The sequence below is a fragment of the Haliotis rufescens genome, unplaced genomic scaffold, assembly GCF_023055435.1.
Source record: "Haliotis rufescens isolate VD_foot unplaced genomic scaffold, xgHalRufe1.0.p SCAF_7, whole genome shotgun sequence".
NCBI lineage: Eukaryota > Metazoa > Mollusca > Gastropoda > Lepetellida > Haliotidae > Haliotis > Haliotis rufescens.
This window is the reverse complement of record NW_025964361.1, coordinates 41,621,456-41,636,411: the sequence shown is the minus strand read 5'-3', so window position 1 is coordinate 41,636,411 and position 14,956 is coordinate 41,621,456. Positions and strand designations below refer to the sequence as shown.

General features: G+C 37.8%; 1 protein-coding gene across 1 annotated transcript in view; it reads right to left on the bottom strand.

Moving 5' to 3' along the window:
* The window catches only part of LOC124129467 (ATP-dependent (S)-NAD(P)H-hydrate dehydratase-like), a 378,497-nt gene that overhangs the window by 58,157 nt on the left and 305,384 nt on the right, over nt 1-14,956 (bottom strand). The window contains exon 10 of the mRNA XM_048387393.1: nt 323-493. Within this exon, the coding sequence (XP_048243350.1) occupies nt 331-493 (163 nt within the window). The 3' untranslated portion in view covers nt 323-330. The remainder of the gene's footprint in view (nt 1-322; nt 494-14,956) is intronic.

Below are 14,956 nucleotides of genomic sequence, written 5' to 3'. Positions count from 1 at the left end.
AATAACTATTACTGGAACAATGTTGTACATAAAATCCAATCATCACAATGGACATTGTACTCAATCTGACATGAATGATTTGACTGCATCGAAGATTAACCATTTATTTCATAATCAAGAAAGCCTATAGTTTAAGAGTATTTGATGAACCCTCCATAAAAGTAGTCATACTTGCGATAAAAGACATGCTATCCGTGAACCTCTGACAACTGCCAATCACATACGAAACATTTTCACATTTTGTTAAAAACAAAAATACACCCTTGCCAAAAGATGCTGTTTTGGTCTACCCGGTATTTGCTTGAAAAATAAGCACACATACCTCAATTCTCATTGGAAAAGAGCTTCAAATGCTGTATGAATCTGACCAATCATATCCGTGGTAATGGTTGATCGGCCATGTTGAGAAAACGCAAGTCTGTTACACTGTCGAGTCAGAGCGCATGCTGCATATGCTGCACAAATAGTAGGCCCATATATCTTCAGTGATTGGCTGAAAACACAAACACAAAGAACGTTAAAATTATTGATGATTGGTTAATAATATATTAGAAGGAAAAGTTTCTCTGTAACACTTCCTCCTTCAAAGAAAATAGCAAACATTTTTGGATGGACTAAATTGCATTCCGTCCTCACAAGCTGTTTATCTGATCAACGATTTTTCAAAAGACTTCCACTCAGATTTGAGTTGAAGATCTCCTGATAAATTAGTCTCTATTATTCCCTTTGAGACCATTTATCAAAACCCCAATCTCCAAAGTTCAGCTTATCTATGCATGGACTGGGCCATGTTGCCATCTTTGAATTTTTTAAGATTCTACAAACACAAAAATAATTCTACAACAGAAAGAGCATCTGTTTTAGTCTTGATATCAGCAAATGAAATCAAGACTAAAACATATATAACCTTTCTTTAAATGTCTCTCAAATTCATTTTGAAAAAATAATCAGAATTCTCAAATGGTTCCTCCTGACCAAGGCAAGCAAGCACATTTCACAAACTCAACAGGAGCATAGCTTACATTTCTGTAATGTTAACTTGATAAGGTAAAACATATACTGAAACCCTGAAATTTACATTTGTATGGCAAAAGAGTTGACAATGGGAAATGGGGGTCAAAGAGGTTTGGGGGCTATGTTTCTGGTCTGGTGAGTGAGTGAGTGAGTTTGGTTTTACGCTGCTTTTAGCAATATTTCAGCAATATCGGAAATCGGCTTCACACATTGTACCCATGTCGGGAATCGAAACCGGGTCTTCGGCGTGACGAGCGAAGGCTTTAACAACTAGGCTACCCGACCTCCCCTCTGGTCTGGACTAATGCAGGATTAATAGTGCTATCCCCTGAAATACCATGCCACATTTTAACATGAACACCCCACTCAGACACATCATATTGACTCCAAGCCGTCTTGCCCTTGTTTTATGCCCTTAATGCAGAGCGCCAAGCAGGGTAACAACGCATAGCATCTTCCAACATCTTTTGGTATGCTACTGTTGGGAAATGAACCAAGGTCTTTCCACTCTCCAGACAGACGCTCTATCCACTAGACCGCACAGCGGTAGTATGCCAAATGATTACAACTACATGATGAAGTACTGATAACGGAAGAAAACGTTCTGATTGTCACACACAGAATGCAACCAAGATGAACACCAGAACCACATGGCCACCATCAAGCAGCCTTTATTCTCATATGGATTCAGTCAGGCAAACCAGTGGTTGATAATGTGAAAAATTCCCATTCTGACCACCAAATCCTCATTTTAGTCAATTCTTACAATAAATATCGAGTGTTAAGGAACAATCCTCCCTTACAGTCCCAAAAAGGTAAAAAATATTTCAGAAGTAACTGAAAGTGACAAAAAACATTTCCATAATTATAAGAAAAAACATGCTAAAAGCAGAGACTGTTTTATGAACAAGACTATATCATAAGCATGTGTTAAATGAATCATTATCAAATAGTGATGATAACAGGTGTTTGCGAAAAGGTGAGCAAAACCTGCCCCACTGGTGGCACATCTGTATGAAAGGGAATGGATGATGGTTGTCAGTGTTCAATGATGCTGCAATTTGCTGTGCAGGTTTCAAATCCTATATTTGACCCATCATGATTCTTAGTTATAAGCACAATACCCATGCTCTTGAGTTCCAACAAAATGGTCAACTTATGTGACAGCTGCACTGCTGTCCTCCCACAATCCACTGACATGTAGTGAAGTATATAACATCAAGAGACAATAACCAAGCTCAAGGCAAAATAGCAGTTCAAAGTATGTGCCAGGATCACTGAAAATAAGTGATGACACCAGGTGTTCATGAAAAGCGTAAGCATGTCCTGCCCCACTGACGTACTGTTCAAAGCTTTGTTTGTTTATTTGTTAACAACTGCACTCAGTAATATTCCAGCTATATGACAGCAGTCTGTAAATAATTGGACCAGACAATCCAGTGATTGACATCATGAGCATCGATCAACGCAATTCGAATACAATGACATGCATCTACCAAGTCAGCGAGCCTGCCCACCCGTTCTTGTTAGTTGCCTCTTACAACAAGCATAGTCACCTTTTACGGCAAGCATGGGTTGCTAAAGACCTATTCTACCCCGAGTCTTCACAGGACACTGTTTAAAGTAGAGCTTACCCAACTCACTAACTCACACTCATGACAATAAAACTGAATTTGGTTGAGCGATTACTGTATATCTTTATCTGTACAAATGACTTATTTCAACAGAGCAAGTGATTCAGTGTCATGACAGTGAATTATAGATGATCATCATTTAGCAGAAGGAGCAGCTTATGTCACACTGGGACGCCATCCCTTTATTGCCTTAATGTTTCACAGATGATCGGACACAATATCAAAAATTGAAATCATTAATATATATCTGTATCTGTCACATTGCTAATGTTTGGTATCATGCCAAGCAGTGTGACCTCATCTCAACCTCTGTGACCTCATGACAAACTCTGAGATATGACCCCTGCTAAGTTTCCATGAATCTTGAATGAATCTTTAGTTAAGAAATCCTGTTTGAATTTAGTGTAGCATCGTCAATATCACAGCCATATCGACTAGTGACCAGTAAAAGTAGCTAGAAGTGCTGTGAAGAACATCAAATGATGGTAGGATGGTGGTTCAAATTCCCAATACGACTTGGTCATAATTCTTGGTTTGTCAGCATCATACCCATTCTTGTAAGTTGCACCAAGTTTTGGTGGGATTTTTTGTTTAATGCCACACTCAGCAATATTCACAGCTTTATGACAGCAGTTTGTAAATAATCGAATCTGGACAAAGACACTCAAGTGATTGACATCATGAGCATCAATCTATATAATTTGGATACGATGACATGCATCAACCAAGTCGACCATCCGATCCCGTTAGTCACCTCTTATGACAAACATCATCAACTTTTATGGCAATAATGGGTTGCTGAAGACCTATTCTCTACCCTGATCTTTATGGATCTAGAGTTTCACTCAACTACAATGACATGCACCACTTTGAGCTTTCTCAGTTGTAAAGGCCCTGTGGAATTGACTTTAGGAGTTCAATATAATTAAATTAAATTGTTTAAGTATTACCCTTGCAAGATAACTTCATTCCTATTTTACAAATTTTCTGGGCAAATATTTGAAAGGTATTAGGTAAAACAAAAAATACTGTCAGGTTGGTTCGTGTTAAATTTAAATATATTCATTCAAACCACATTTTCTTATATCTCAAGTACCCATATCATTAAAAATTAAGAGCTAGTTCAGAAAATCATGAGAAATAAATCTAATTACATAAACAGAGACAACAAACTACTCAAATGATGTGACACACTAGGCTTCAAACTCAGATAAATAGGTGCAGAAAAACACCTTTATCCGCTGAGCTATATCCATTCCCTTTAGCTTCATGTTAAATCAAACTTGTCAACGATCAACACTTCTTTCTCAACTTCCAAGTTTTATCCCAAAAAAACACAAATAACAGACATTAAACTGGAGCTCGCTACCACACACAGGCACCAAATTACAACACTCGAGTCATCACAGGAGCAAACAAGTGCAGTTTGTTTTCAGCTACATCAAAGTTAGGATCAATAACAGCATCTAGAATCATCTCCCCACCCTCTGATCCATCCTGTATGCGATTCCTACATCCGATTAAAACACAACATTTCATAATTAGAGCCCCCAAAGTGTACACCAGAAAATTTGATTGATCACGATTCAATACTACATGAAATACAGGTCCGGCATAATCCTAAATTTATGTCTCCTTTGGTGGCATATGAATGGATATCAAATATATCACCACAGACTCCGATATCTCTTTTGATAACATATCTTTCTCTTCAGCTGGGCAATTACGTTTATCATCAACTGAGATGTGTCTAGATGGGTCAACCATGTGCTGACTTGTCTATCCGGATCTTATATAAACTTGAGCCATAATCTGTTCTAAGCTTGTGAATGCTATGATATGTAATACCAGAGATGGTTCATTACCAGAGCCCATCTGGTATCCTTCTATATCAGCCATAAGTATACAGAAGATTAAGATATTTCTGTGAGTATGTCAACCCATCTAGGGATTTTGGTCATCAATTCTTCATTATATGTTTCAAAGTAAGGCTTTGGTTTCAAAAGGACAATTTGTTTCACTTGATGAGCTGGTATAATGCTTTTATGTTAAATAAAAGCTAAAAAGAACTTACCATAGTCACAAGAAATCTCTGCTAAAGGCAGAGTCGATTGTAAGATTACAACTAGGAGTGTGTGTTTATGATTCATTATCATATAGTGATGATACTCAGTGTTCATGAAAAGTTGTGAGTATCCTGCCTCACTGTGGCACCATCACAAACACATGCAAAGGCAAGTCAATTGTTCACCTGAAGTTTGCACATAGATTTTGAGGCCATACTGTGAAAACAACTTCTGTTTTACTCCATTTTTCAAACATTTTTTCATGAATTAAAATATGAAAATAAACTAATTTTGAATGCTTTCTTTAATAATCTTCTTCTTTAGTGAACTATTTGTTTACTGGTACTACTCATGAAGATTGGTGAGTGAGTTGGGTTTTAAAATCCCTTTGAACTACATATCAGTATATAAGTTGCATATTAATATAGACATCAAGAATATTACAGTTTATAATTCATGGGTTAGAGTTAATAATGTTCATATAAATGGTATGTGCACAAGGGCAAATATCAGTTCATGCGCACCAGTATATTGTTTACGTCATCTGGATGTCATTGTTGACATCATTCGAATCTCCTTGTGACGTAAGATCAGAATGACATCACACTAGAAATGATGTGAAAGTTGAAAATTGTTGACGTCATTTAACAATTAATTTTTTAACACAGTGATCATGATCAGCGCATGTTTCCAAAGGGGAGCTCAAAAGAATAAAGAAATAATGAGGTTATAAAGAAATTATTACACTCCCATGTGATATGATGATCTTACGAAGCTCATGTAAAAATTAACGTATTACCCTGGCTCTGTACACAAGAATTCTGACATTCCTTTCGTAAAATAAGCAAAACACACATGCTCATATAATAATATATATGTGTCATTCGTATTCACAGCCAACGGTCCATACCAAACTCATTGTGTCACACAAACAATCCTCCCACGTCATGCGGAAAACGACATTCCAATTCCTAATCTTTCAACATGAATGATCAAATTTATCATATACAATAACTTCATCCCTGAAACAGCAGCCGAAACCCTGAACTTTGAGCCCCGTTCCTGCCCCGAGGCATGCATTTCACTGATTAAACAATTCTCACCTGGCTAACGTACATCGTTAGTACCAGGTGTGCTTTCACCGGGAGCCACATCCCTGGTAGTATTGTCATGGAGTCGGCAGACCGAGGAACGTGGTTCACTGGGTTCTGTTAATGGCTCATTGGTGTTCTCTTTACCTATGTTTATTACATACCATCCACAAAACTAGCAATTTACAACAGACATGCCTACAATCATCACCAACCTTAATATCTATCCAACAAGTTCGAACGTCAAGTCTACGACGTGTAACCATGATAGTGCAGTATTTACATGACAGTGAACATTTGTGTGAACAGATTAACCCAGAACCAGTGAACTGTTTGAACCGATGATTTGATATACCCGATGTTATAATCAGTAATAATGTCATGACATGACATTAAATATTCAAAACAGTTTCACGAGATGTTCCATTAGAGTACCCAGGTACAAATGACATTGTTCCCTAAATGTTGAATCTGGTTATATTTTACCTGAAATATTTTTGGGGTGTGTCAAATTGTATTTTAAAAGGTAATAGAATTGATGCCAGAAAACTCCTAAAACTAATATGGATTGCATGGGGTATTTTCCATATTGTTGTTTTAGAATCTGTTTGACAGATTATGGTTCCTCCAATGTCCATCAATAACTTGTGAGTGAGGTGAGGTGAAATGTGTGAAATGTATGTGAGTGAGTGAGTGAGTGAGTGAGTGAGTGAGTGAGTGAGTGAGTGAGTGAGTGAGTGAGTGACCCTTACAAAAAGTTCCCCCATCATTGAGTTTGTTTGTTCAATGCCCATATTCAATAATATTCCATTGCCATAACTCAAATCTTAAACAGCGAGAGTTGCACAGCACCATGATCAATCCATTGGTCCCTCAGATAGTTACCACTACTGTTTTAAAAACAGCAAGTCATTCTGCTTGTTCGTTATTTAACATAGCACTCAGCAATATCCATCTTTATGAAATATGATTCCATAACTCATTTCAGAGAGAGTTGCACAGCACAATGTTCAATCCTTTGGATACTTGGAACAGTCTTCGAAACTGCCTTAAAAACAGTTAGTCCCTCAAATCCTTCAATTCAGTTATTTGTTATCCCAAGAAAATAATTACATGATCAGACTAATGACATTGTCAAGGTAGCATAACACAATGACAGTTATTTCCTTACTGTAATTTAAAATCCTTGCTTGGAGCATATCATCTTCATTACACAGAGCTCGTCAATTTCATTCAAATCTAATAAGACAATTGTCAATTAGTTGTTCATTATCTTTTCCCCTTCCTGATTGAAACAACAGCCAGTGATTAATCACACTATAAATCTCATTATCATAAATGCATATTTCAATCATGTGTTGTCATGCATGAAATAGACAATGCATGAAATTGAAGACCTCATTTTCGTGGGTTTAAGACAACAGGAGAGAAACAACCTCAGGAAAATGGTTCAAAACGTATGTTGCAAAACAAGACTAACTCAAGAATATTGCAGTTGGGATTCTTTAAACTAATTATTTAATCAACAAAACTGAGATTATATAAACAAATTTGAGCTTTCATGTTCAAAGTAAGTGAAGGATTAAATCCAAGTCCCTAATGAAATCATTGCAACAATAATGGGTTTTCTTAAATGAGAGAAATTGATGATTTTATTTTAATCACCTTTCACAAATAGGATTTCCACTGCTTGAACATAAACTTGTAAAAATCCGCAGCTCTCCACATAACAATCTCATTGCTTTTCAACCAATCTGAACATGGGAGACATTATCCATTTAAGTCATGATAAAAACCCAATAAACCATAAAGTTAAATATTTGTAGGTTTCAGCTACAGCTAACTTAATTGGATTCAAACTGAAGGAGAAACTTCAAGATTCAAGATTTGACACTTACATGGCTTGGTTTCTACATTTGTCAATATCTTTTCATCATCATCACCACCACAGTCATCATCATTACATCATCATCATCATCATCATCATCATCATCATCAACATCATGTCATCATCATCATGTCATCATCATCATCATCATCATCATGTCATCATCATCATCATCATGTCATCATCATCATCATCATCATCATGTCATCATCATTTTGTCATCATCATCATCATCATCAACATCATGTCATCATCATCATCATCATCATCAACATCATCATCAACATCATGTCATCATCATCATCATCATCTATTTTCACATATGGCGTGATGAGACTATAATCAAGGTAACAATGAGATCATCAAGGTGATCCTCATCAGTCTCTGTTTACCTGTAACAACAATACAGGTAAGAAAGGTATTATTGATTTTTACCTTTGTTGATTAATCAGTGGCACGATGCAGAGGAATAAGAGAAGAATACAAATTGAAATGTGATCTTCATTCAAATACTGCATAATTCCCATTGTAGCAGCAAACCAATACAATAGCCAAACCTCTTTATACTCATGGTAAACTGACAAATATATTTGAAAATGGATATTCCTTTAGTCGTATCTAGAAAACACCCACTGTCAGATTTGAAACTTTGGTGAATTAAATTAAATGATAAATTCTTATTGGGAATGTTCCAAAGATTTAAATCATCCATCCTATCTGCGAATTTTCCAATAAGGATACATCATCAGAAAGCTATGATATTTTCACTTGATGAATATTTAATGACTCACTCACTCGCATGAGGGAACATGACGTAAAATTCATAAATCCAACAACATTCCAATGATAGCATTTAAAGATAAATCTTTTTTATGGACTATCTTAGTGTCGAACACAAGGCTGAAATTTCACTTGACAGCCAAGCAACATGAGATGTGTCTTGAATGAGTGATTTTGACATTGACTTTCTGCACAGCGAGGTTATTACGATGCACACAAAGAATTTTTTAAAATCAAGATCCGAAAAATAGTGGGTGGTGACATAACATTCCTTGTGATTATCTGAACAAAACATGCTGATCTCATTGTTGAGTCAGTGTGTGTGTGTGTGTGTGAAATGCATCCTCGACTTATAGACTGTTTTTGAACAAAGAAATCATCAGAAGGATGAAAGCATTTATCGTTCAATTGAACATTTACAATGAGCCACAGTTGCATGGGAAATACAGGGACGTAGAGACAATCCAGGCTAAGCAAACTCGTGGGGTTTCATAAACATTTTGTCATTTACAAACTTGTAATTAATAAAGAAAATACTCCTTCTATCGAGGGCTGAGGGTTAACACTGACTTCATAATAGCTGGTTGCTGTATCCAAATAGGTGTACCTGTACAAATTGTATTACCATATTCGACATAATAAGCACCCAGGGTGCTCTCAAAATTGGAAAGAGGGGGCTCTTATTAGAATATTATTTTGGTGAAAAACAACATAGTTGAAAGATCGTAAATTTCGTGGTTTATGCTGACAGCCTGAAATGTTTATATACAACAGAGATATTTTTCCAGAATTTAATTTCCGAAAATGAAGGATGCATATAACACATGTATTATATACGAATAAATAAGTCTTGTGTACATTGATCAATCGGAAGAGGTGCTAATTGGGAATGTTCACTGGCCAATATATTAGCAAATATCGCCGTGGGCGCTTATTAGAGTGGGGCGCTTATTACGTCGAATACGGTATTTAGGATAACACTTTCTAAGTGAAATACAAATTCTTGTACTTTTTTTGGTAACCGCCAGCACAAAAAGTCAGTGATCTAACCCACTCAACCACCAAGGCTTCCACAAAAATGGAAAGTGTACAACTGGTCATCTAGATCACATACTTTGTGTACCCCTCTGTACCTTTGTTAGTCCTAACAGTCATGCCCTTTGTTTGACCTGTGTCATTTATTTGTTTATCTTCTGAAATCACCTCATTTTGGAATAAGCCCAGGGGCCTAGCTGACTAGAATGCGAGATGGTGGTGATAGATGTGTTAGTGAGTAACTTGAGTTTAATGCTGCTTTGAACAGTCATTCATGTCAGTGCATGCCAGCTTTATGTGGGAGAAGTCCCAAGGTTACAGTTTTATGTTTGTTTGTTGTTTAACACCAAACTCAGCAATAGTCCAGCTATATAATGGCGGTCTGTAAATAATCAAGTCTGGACCAGACAATCCAGTGATTGATATCATGAGCATCGATCCACGCAATTGGGATCGATGACACGTATTAGCCAAGTCAGCAAGCCTGACCACCCGATCCAGTAAGTCACCACTTATGACCAGTATAGCTTGCTGGGAACCAATTGTAACCAACAGTGGCCAGACAACTGAAAATATTGGATTCGTTACCACTATAGTGCTGCCATGTTTTCAACTCCAATCAAGGATATCAGAGATTCAAACCTGGCCAGGCCAGGCAACTGAAAATCTTGGATCACCACTATAGTGTCGCCATGTTTTCAACTCAAATCAAGGATATCAGAGATTCAAACTTGGCCAGGCCAGGCAACTGAAAATCTTGGATCACCACTATAGTGCTGCCATGTTTGCAACTCCAATCAAGGACATCAGAGATTCAAACCTGGCTTCTTCTTTGCTTCCTGGGTCAAGTCAGTAACAGCTGTGCCTATCAGCTGGGGTTGTGATTTAAATAAAAACGACAAACCTATAGAGGGTATACGATTTCAGCCACAAGAAAATCATACAAAGTAACAGGTACAAGCTTGCATGACCAATTAGCCCCACCAAAATCCAAGAGGATTTTGTTTTTCAAACACAATGTGTTCATATATCACATCAAAGCAAATGTCCATTGAACAAACCTAACTGTCACAGCTGAGTGGTTCACCCAGAGGTACTGTTCTTGTAATGAGGTCGTACCAGGGCACCAAGAGATTAAGATTAGCTAAACCTGACTGTGGCACGCCTTCTAGCTTATCTGTATTTGTCAAAGTTGATAAACAGTTTTAAGCCCTGAGGATGCAACTTGTTTTTTGCCTGATTTGATTCATCAGGCCCAAGGGAGCTGTTGAAGGTCGTTAGGATGCTCTCTTGATCGCACAGAAAATGCAGGTATGGCCATTTTCAAAGAAACTCCACATCAAGAAGAGCTCTCGTTTATGACTAGGAATGGTCATCCTCAGCATGTCCATGAAATATCGCCATATTTGTATGCATAATTTATCACCCAAATCCAATTAGATTGATGGATTTTCTTGGATTAATTTGCAATAAATCGTGCATTTTCATATTTCTGTTCCTACAGGAATGACAGTCATTGTCAAAGTGTATTCGAATCTATTCGTTTAAAATTCTTGTGAAAATTCTTAAATCGATTTCAACTTGGAAACTGAAAAAAAATGAAACCAACTATATCAAAAATAGTAATAACACGATGAAGGTATCATTGAAAAACACGCTTTAATAATGATTTTTAGATTCAAAACAACAGAATCCAGGCACAGAAGATATGGACTTCCATAACTTTCACACTTCTGACAAAAACAGAAATTTCATCAATAATATTTCCCCTGCAGCATCATTTGAGAATGGCCATTACTAGCATCTGAGAAGTGCAGCATTTAACATTTTGGCTCTCGACATAATTGGAAGGTTGGGATAGGCTGCAACACGAACAAACCTAATCAACAATGACCGTTGGCCAAATATTCTCATAGCAGGATGCTATGTGTTGCTGTTGACACGTATGAATCTACTACAGTGTCTACAAAAGTCAAGTGCTGTCTACACGAATGTCTACTGCAGCTAATGCACAAAGGAGGCAAATTTCACAGGGAATTGTCTCCTCTGTTTGAAATATTAGCAGAAATGGCTACTAAAACTAATGCATAAAAGTGGCAGATTTCATAAAGAGTTATCACCCCTGTTTGAAATGTTAGCAGAATGGCCGAACTGGGAGAGGCATGATATTCAGTTGATTGTCATGTCATTCAAGATGAGACAAATGTTCACGAATGTGGTCACATGTGGTAAAGAAGTGTGTCATGGATCATAGTTCTCCATATTCTTACGTTTGTTTTATGGCATTTGTTGTGGCGTGTCTTAACATAATAGTTTTCTTCTGTGACAGATCTGAGTCCCAGCTGAGGTGAGGTGAAATTCGGTTTAACATCGCGTCCCAAGATTATTGCACTTACATAGCGCCGTGCATGTATGTGTCTGACTGCTTGTACTAGTCCGGACTGCCGACTTATAGTGCTAGCTCACTGAGATACCATGCCGCAGTTTAACATGAATACCCCACTCAGACACAGTATACTGACTCCAAGCCGACCAGTCCCTGTTTTAGCCCCTTAATGCCGAGCGCCAGACAGGGTAACAATAAGTACCATCTTTTAACGTCTTTTGGTATGACGCGGCCGGGGATCGAACCCCTGACCTTCCGCTCTCCGGGCGGACACTCTACCACTAGACCACGGAGGCAGTTGCGTCCATGGTGAAGGTAGTTATGATGCATTGTGGGAATGAGTCAGTGCACCAGAAGCTGGCGATGTTCCATGACAGCGATGGCAAGGACAATAAGGAACTCATAGAAATTCCAAACGCCAATGCCAGAGAATATCAGTCTTATCTGGCGAAACAGATTCTGTTGGGCGCAAAAAGCAAAACAGTGATGAAAATGATATGAATGGATCACTGAAAGCCTGTGATAACTACAGGTGTTCATGAAAAGGGTAAGCATGTCCTGCTTATCAGTCTGCCTCTAACACAATTTTAATCAAAAAACAGTAAGTGTTTGTTATCTAACACTGCACCCAGCAATACTCCTGCCATACAACATCGGCAAACAACTGAGTCTGGACCAGACAATCCAGTGATCAGTATCCCGACCAAAGATCCACATGCATCAACCAAGTCATCGAGCCTGACCACACGATCCCGTTAGTCGCCTCATACAACAAGCATAGTCGTCTTTTACAGCAAGCATGGGTTGCTGAAGACCTATTCAACCCCGGATCCACGTGACTGTGGTACAGGGCAACACTTTCAACCAACGAACAGCACAAGATGACCGCACATTGTCCCTCAAGAGTGGCATGATGGATAATACAAAAGTTTACCCATAACCCCTGCCTGGAACAATTGCCTATGTTTTCATTTTATCATGACATTGGACAGGGGAAATAATAAATGGAAGCTTAATTAAAGCATCTTAAAGACAAGGCGTGATAATTATTCTGGCGTCAATGATTTCAGATCTGGTGCAGACAAACACAGGTGATACAGTTATAATGAAGTCAAAGGGACCACAAGTTTTTGTTCCTGATAACCTAAGTTCGTTTTAAACATATATTCAGCAAATGGCCAGGACCAAAAAATAAGTTTTTACCGTTTTTGTTTCTTTAATGCTGCATGTATGTGAGACCATAGATGACAATATCAAACAAATGTGACCAAAAATGCCGAAATTATTGACACTAATGTTATTGAAAACTTGAACCAGACCCAAGGACATCATACACTATTGTAAAATGACAGTGTTCTGTACATATTGAATACAATATAAATTTCAATGCCAGATTGCAGAAAATATAAATTATCATCTGAAATATATTCCACTGGGCTTAAAAGGGGTGGATGGGGGGTTGATACACCTCCAGTAGAATTCCAATAAACATATTTAAAAAAAACATACACATATTTTCAAATTGCCGCACTTCCATCATCAGCGTGACAGGGTATAACAAGATCTATTTTCACGTCACTTCCAATCCCTAGACATCCTCCATCACAAGATGCCAGTCTTGGTCTCAGGATTTTATTGGCTCGAGACTTAGTTGAGGATGTCGTAAGTATTTGCAACATGCAAGCTGAACAGTTATCTTTCTACTCTTCCTATTCCTGGCTTGAACTGAACTCCTTTGGACATGGGATGGCGAGGCGGAAATCAAACTGATTCACTGGCTTGGTGGCAATCACTAATGTGGCTGATAAGTTGGCAGGTAGGTTTACATGGATGCCAACATTTTCATTGATATACAACACATTTGGCTGCATAAGCATTAATTAGTGGAATGAGTGAGTTGTTGGGGTTTAAATCCACCTTGACAACAGTATAACATTTATATCAGCATGTCAGTTTAGGCCACACATTTTGTATTTTATGGTCCTGCCTCCCCCACTGAAAAGCAGCCGGTCTAGGAAATAAATTAAACATAAAACATTAATTTTAATTTGTGTCTTGCTTGTAATCTAGACCCTCTTATACAATGCAAAAAGTTATATATAATATCCATGTCTACTTTCAGAGATTCAAGAGGCCACCTGTACCTTGTGTGGGAAAGCTAGAAACATAAAATTTGGCCTTATGAAGTTGGTGGAAAGTCTGAAGTGACACAGGATGAAGTTGCTTATCAGTACTGTCAACGTTTTTGTTTTTTTAATTGCTCCACACTTGTGTTTTACTTGCCTTTCGTAGCTTCCCTGCTTCTATGATGAGACCTTGTACTTGCCATGGGGCTTTTGTGACAAAATGTGGTGAACACAGTTACAGTTACACATCTATATTCAGAGGTTCAGGACAATTTGTGAAAATTGAAAGCAAATGCCATTTTAAGTTTACTGAGAAAACAAGCATGCTGGACGTCCTCACTGATAACATCTACATAAAATTTCGTGGTAAGACATTTAGGCAAGAAGTAGGCATCCCAATCGGCAACAAAAGTTTTATGGTGGACATCAGTGACAAAAATGATGTCTGATGCATCTCCCGATATTGACTTGACCCACAATCCCCAGAGGAAATACCAACTAGAACAAGTGATAACTTTTGCCTGTGTCTATCCTGCTGTACCTCCAACACTGAATCAAAGAACCTGTTTCTGCAACCTCTGCCTCTCCCAGACATCCAGTAATCTAACCATGTCCATTATACCTCAGATCTGGCACCAAACATCACAGACCTACCCTGAATATGAAGAATTGAGATGGATGTAGAGCAATAAATCTTGTAAAAGCACACATTCTCTGGTTTATCAGTTAATAATTCTAAGAAAAGTAAAGCTGGCAAAAAGTAACTCTGGTTGTTTCAATGATGCCAGACAGAAAGTGTGTCTCCCATTGCCCATTTGCTAAAAGTCTCTAAAATGTATGACTTCATGGCTTAACTTGACTGATGTTCCATCAATACCATTTTCCTGACATAGGTACAACAAGAAACAGCTCATTGTCCACAGCTTCCTGAAACTG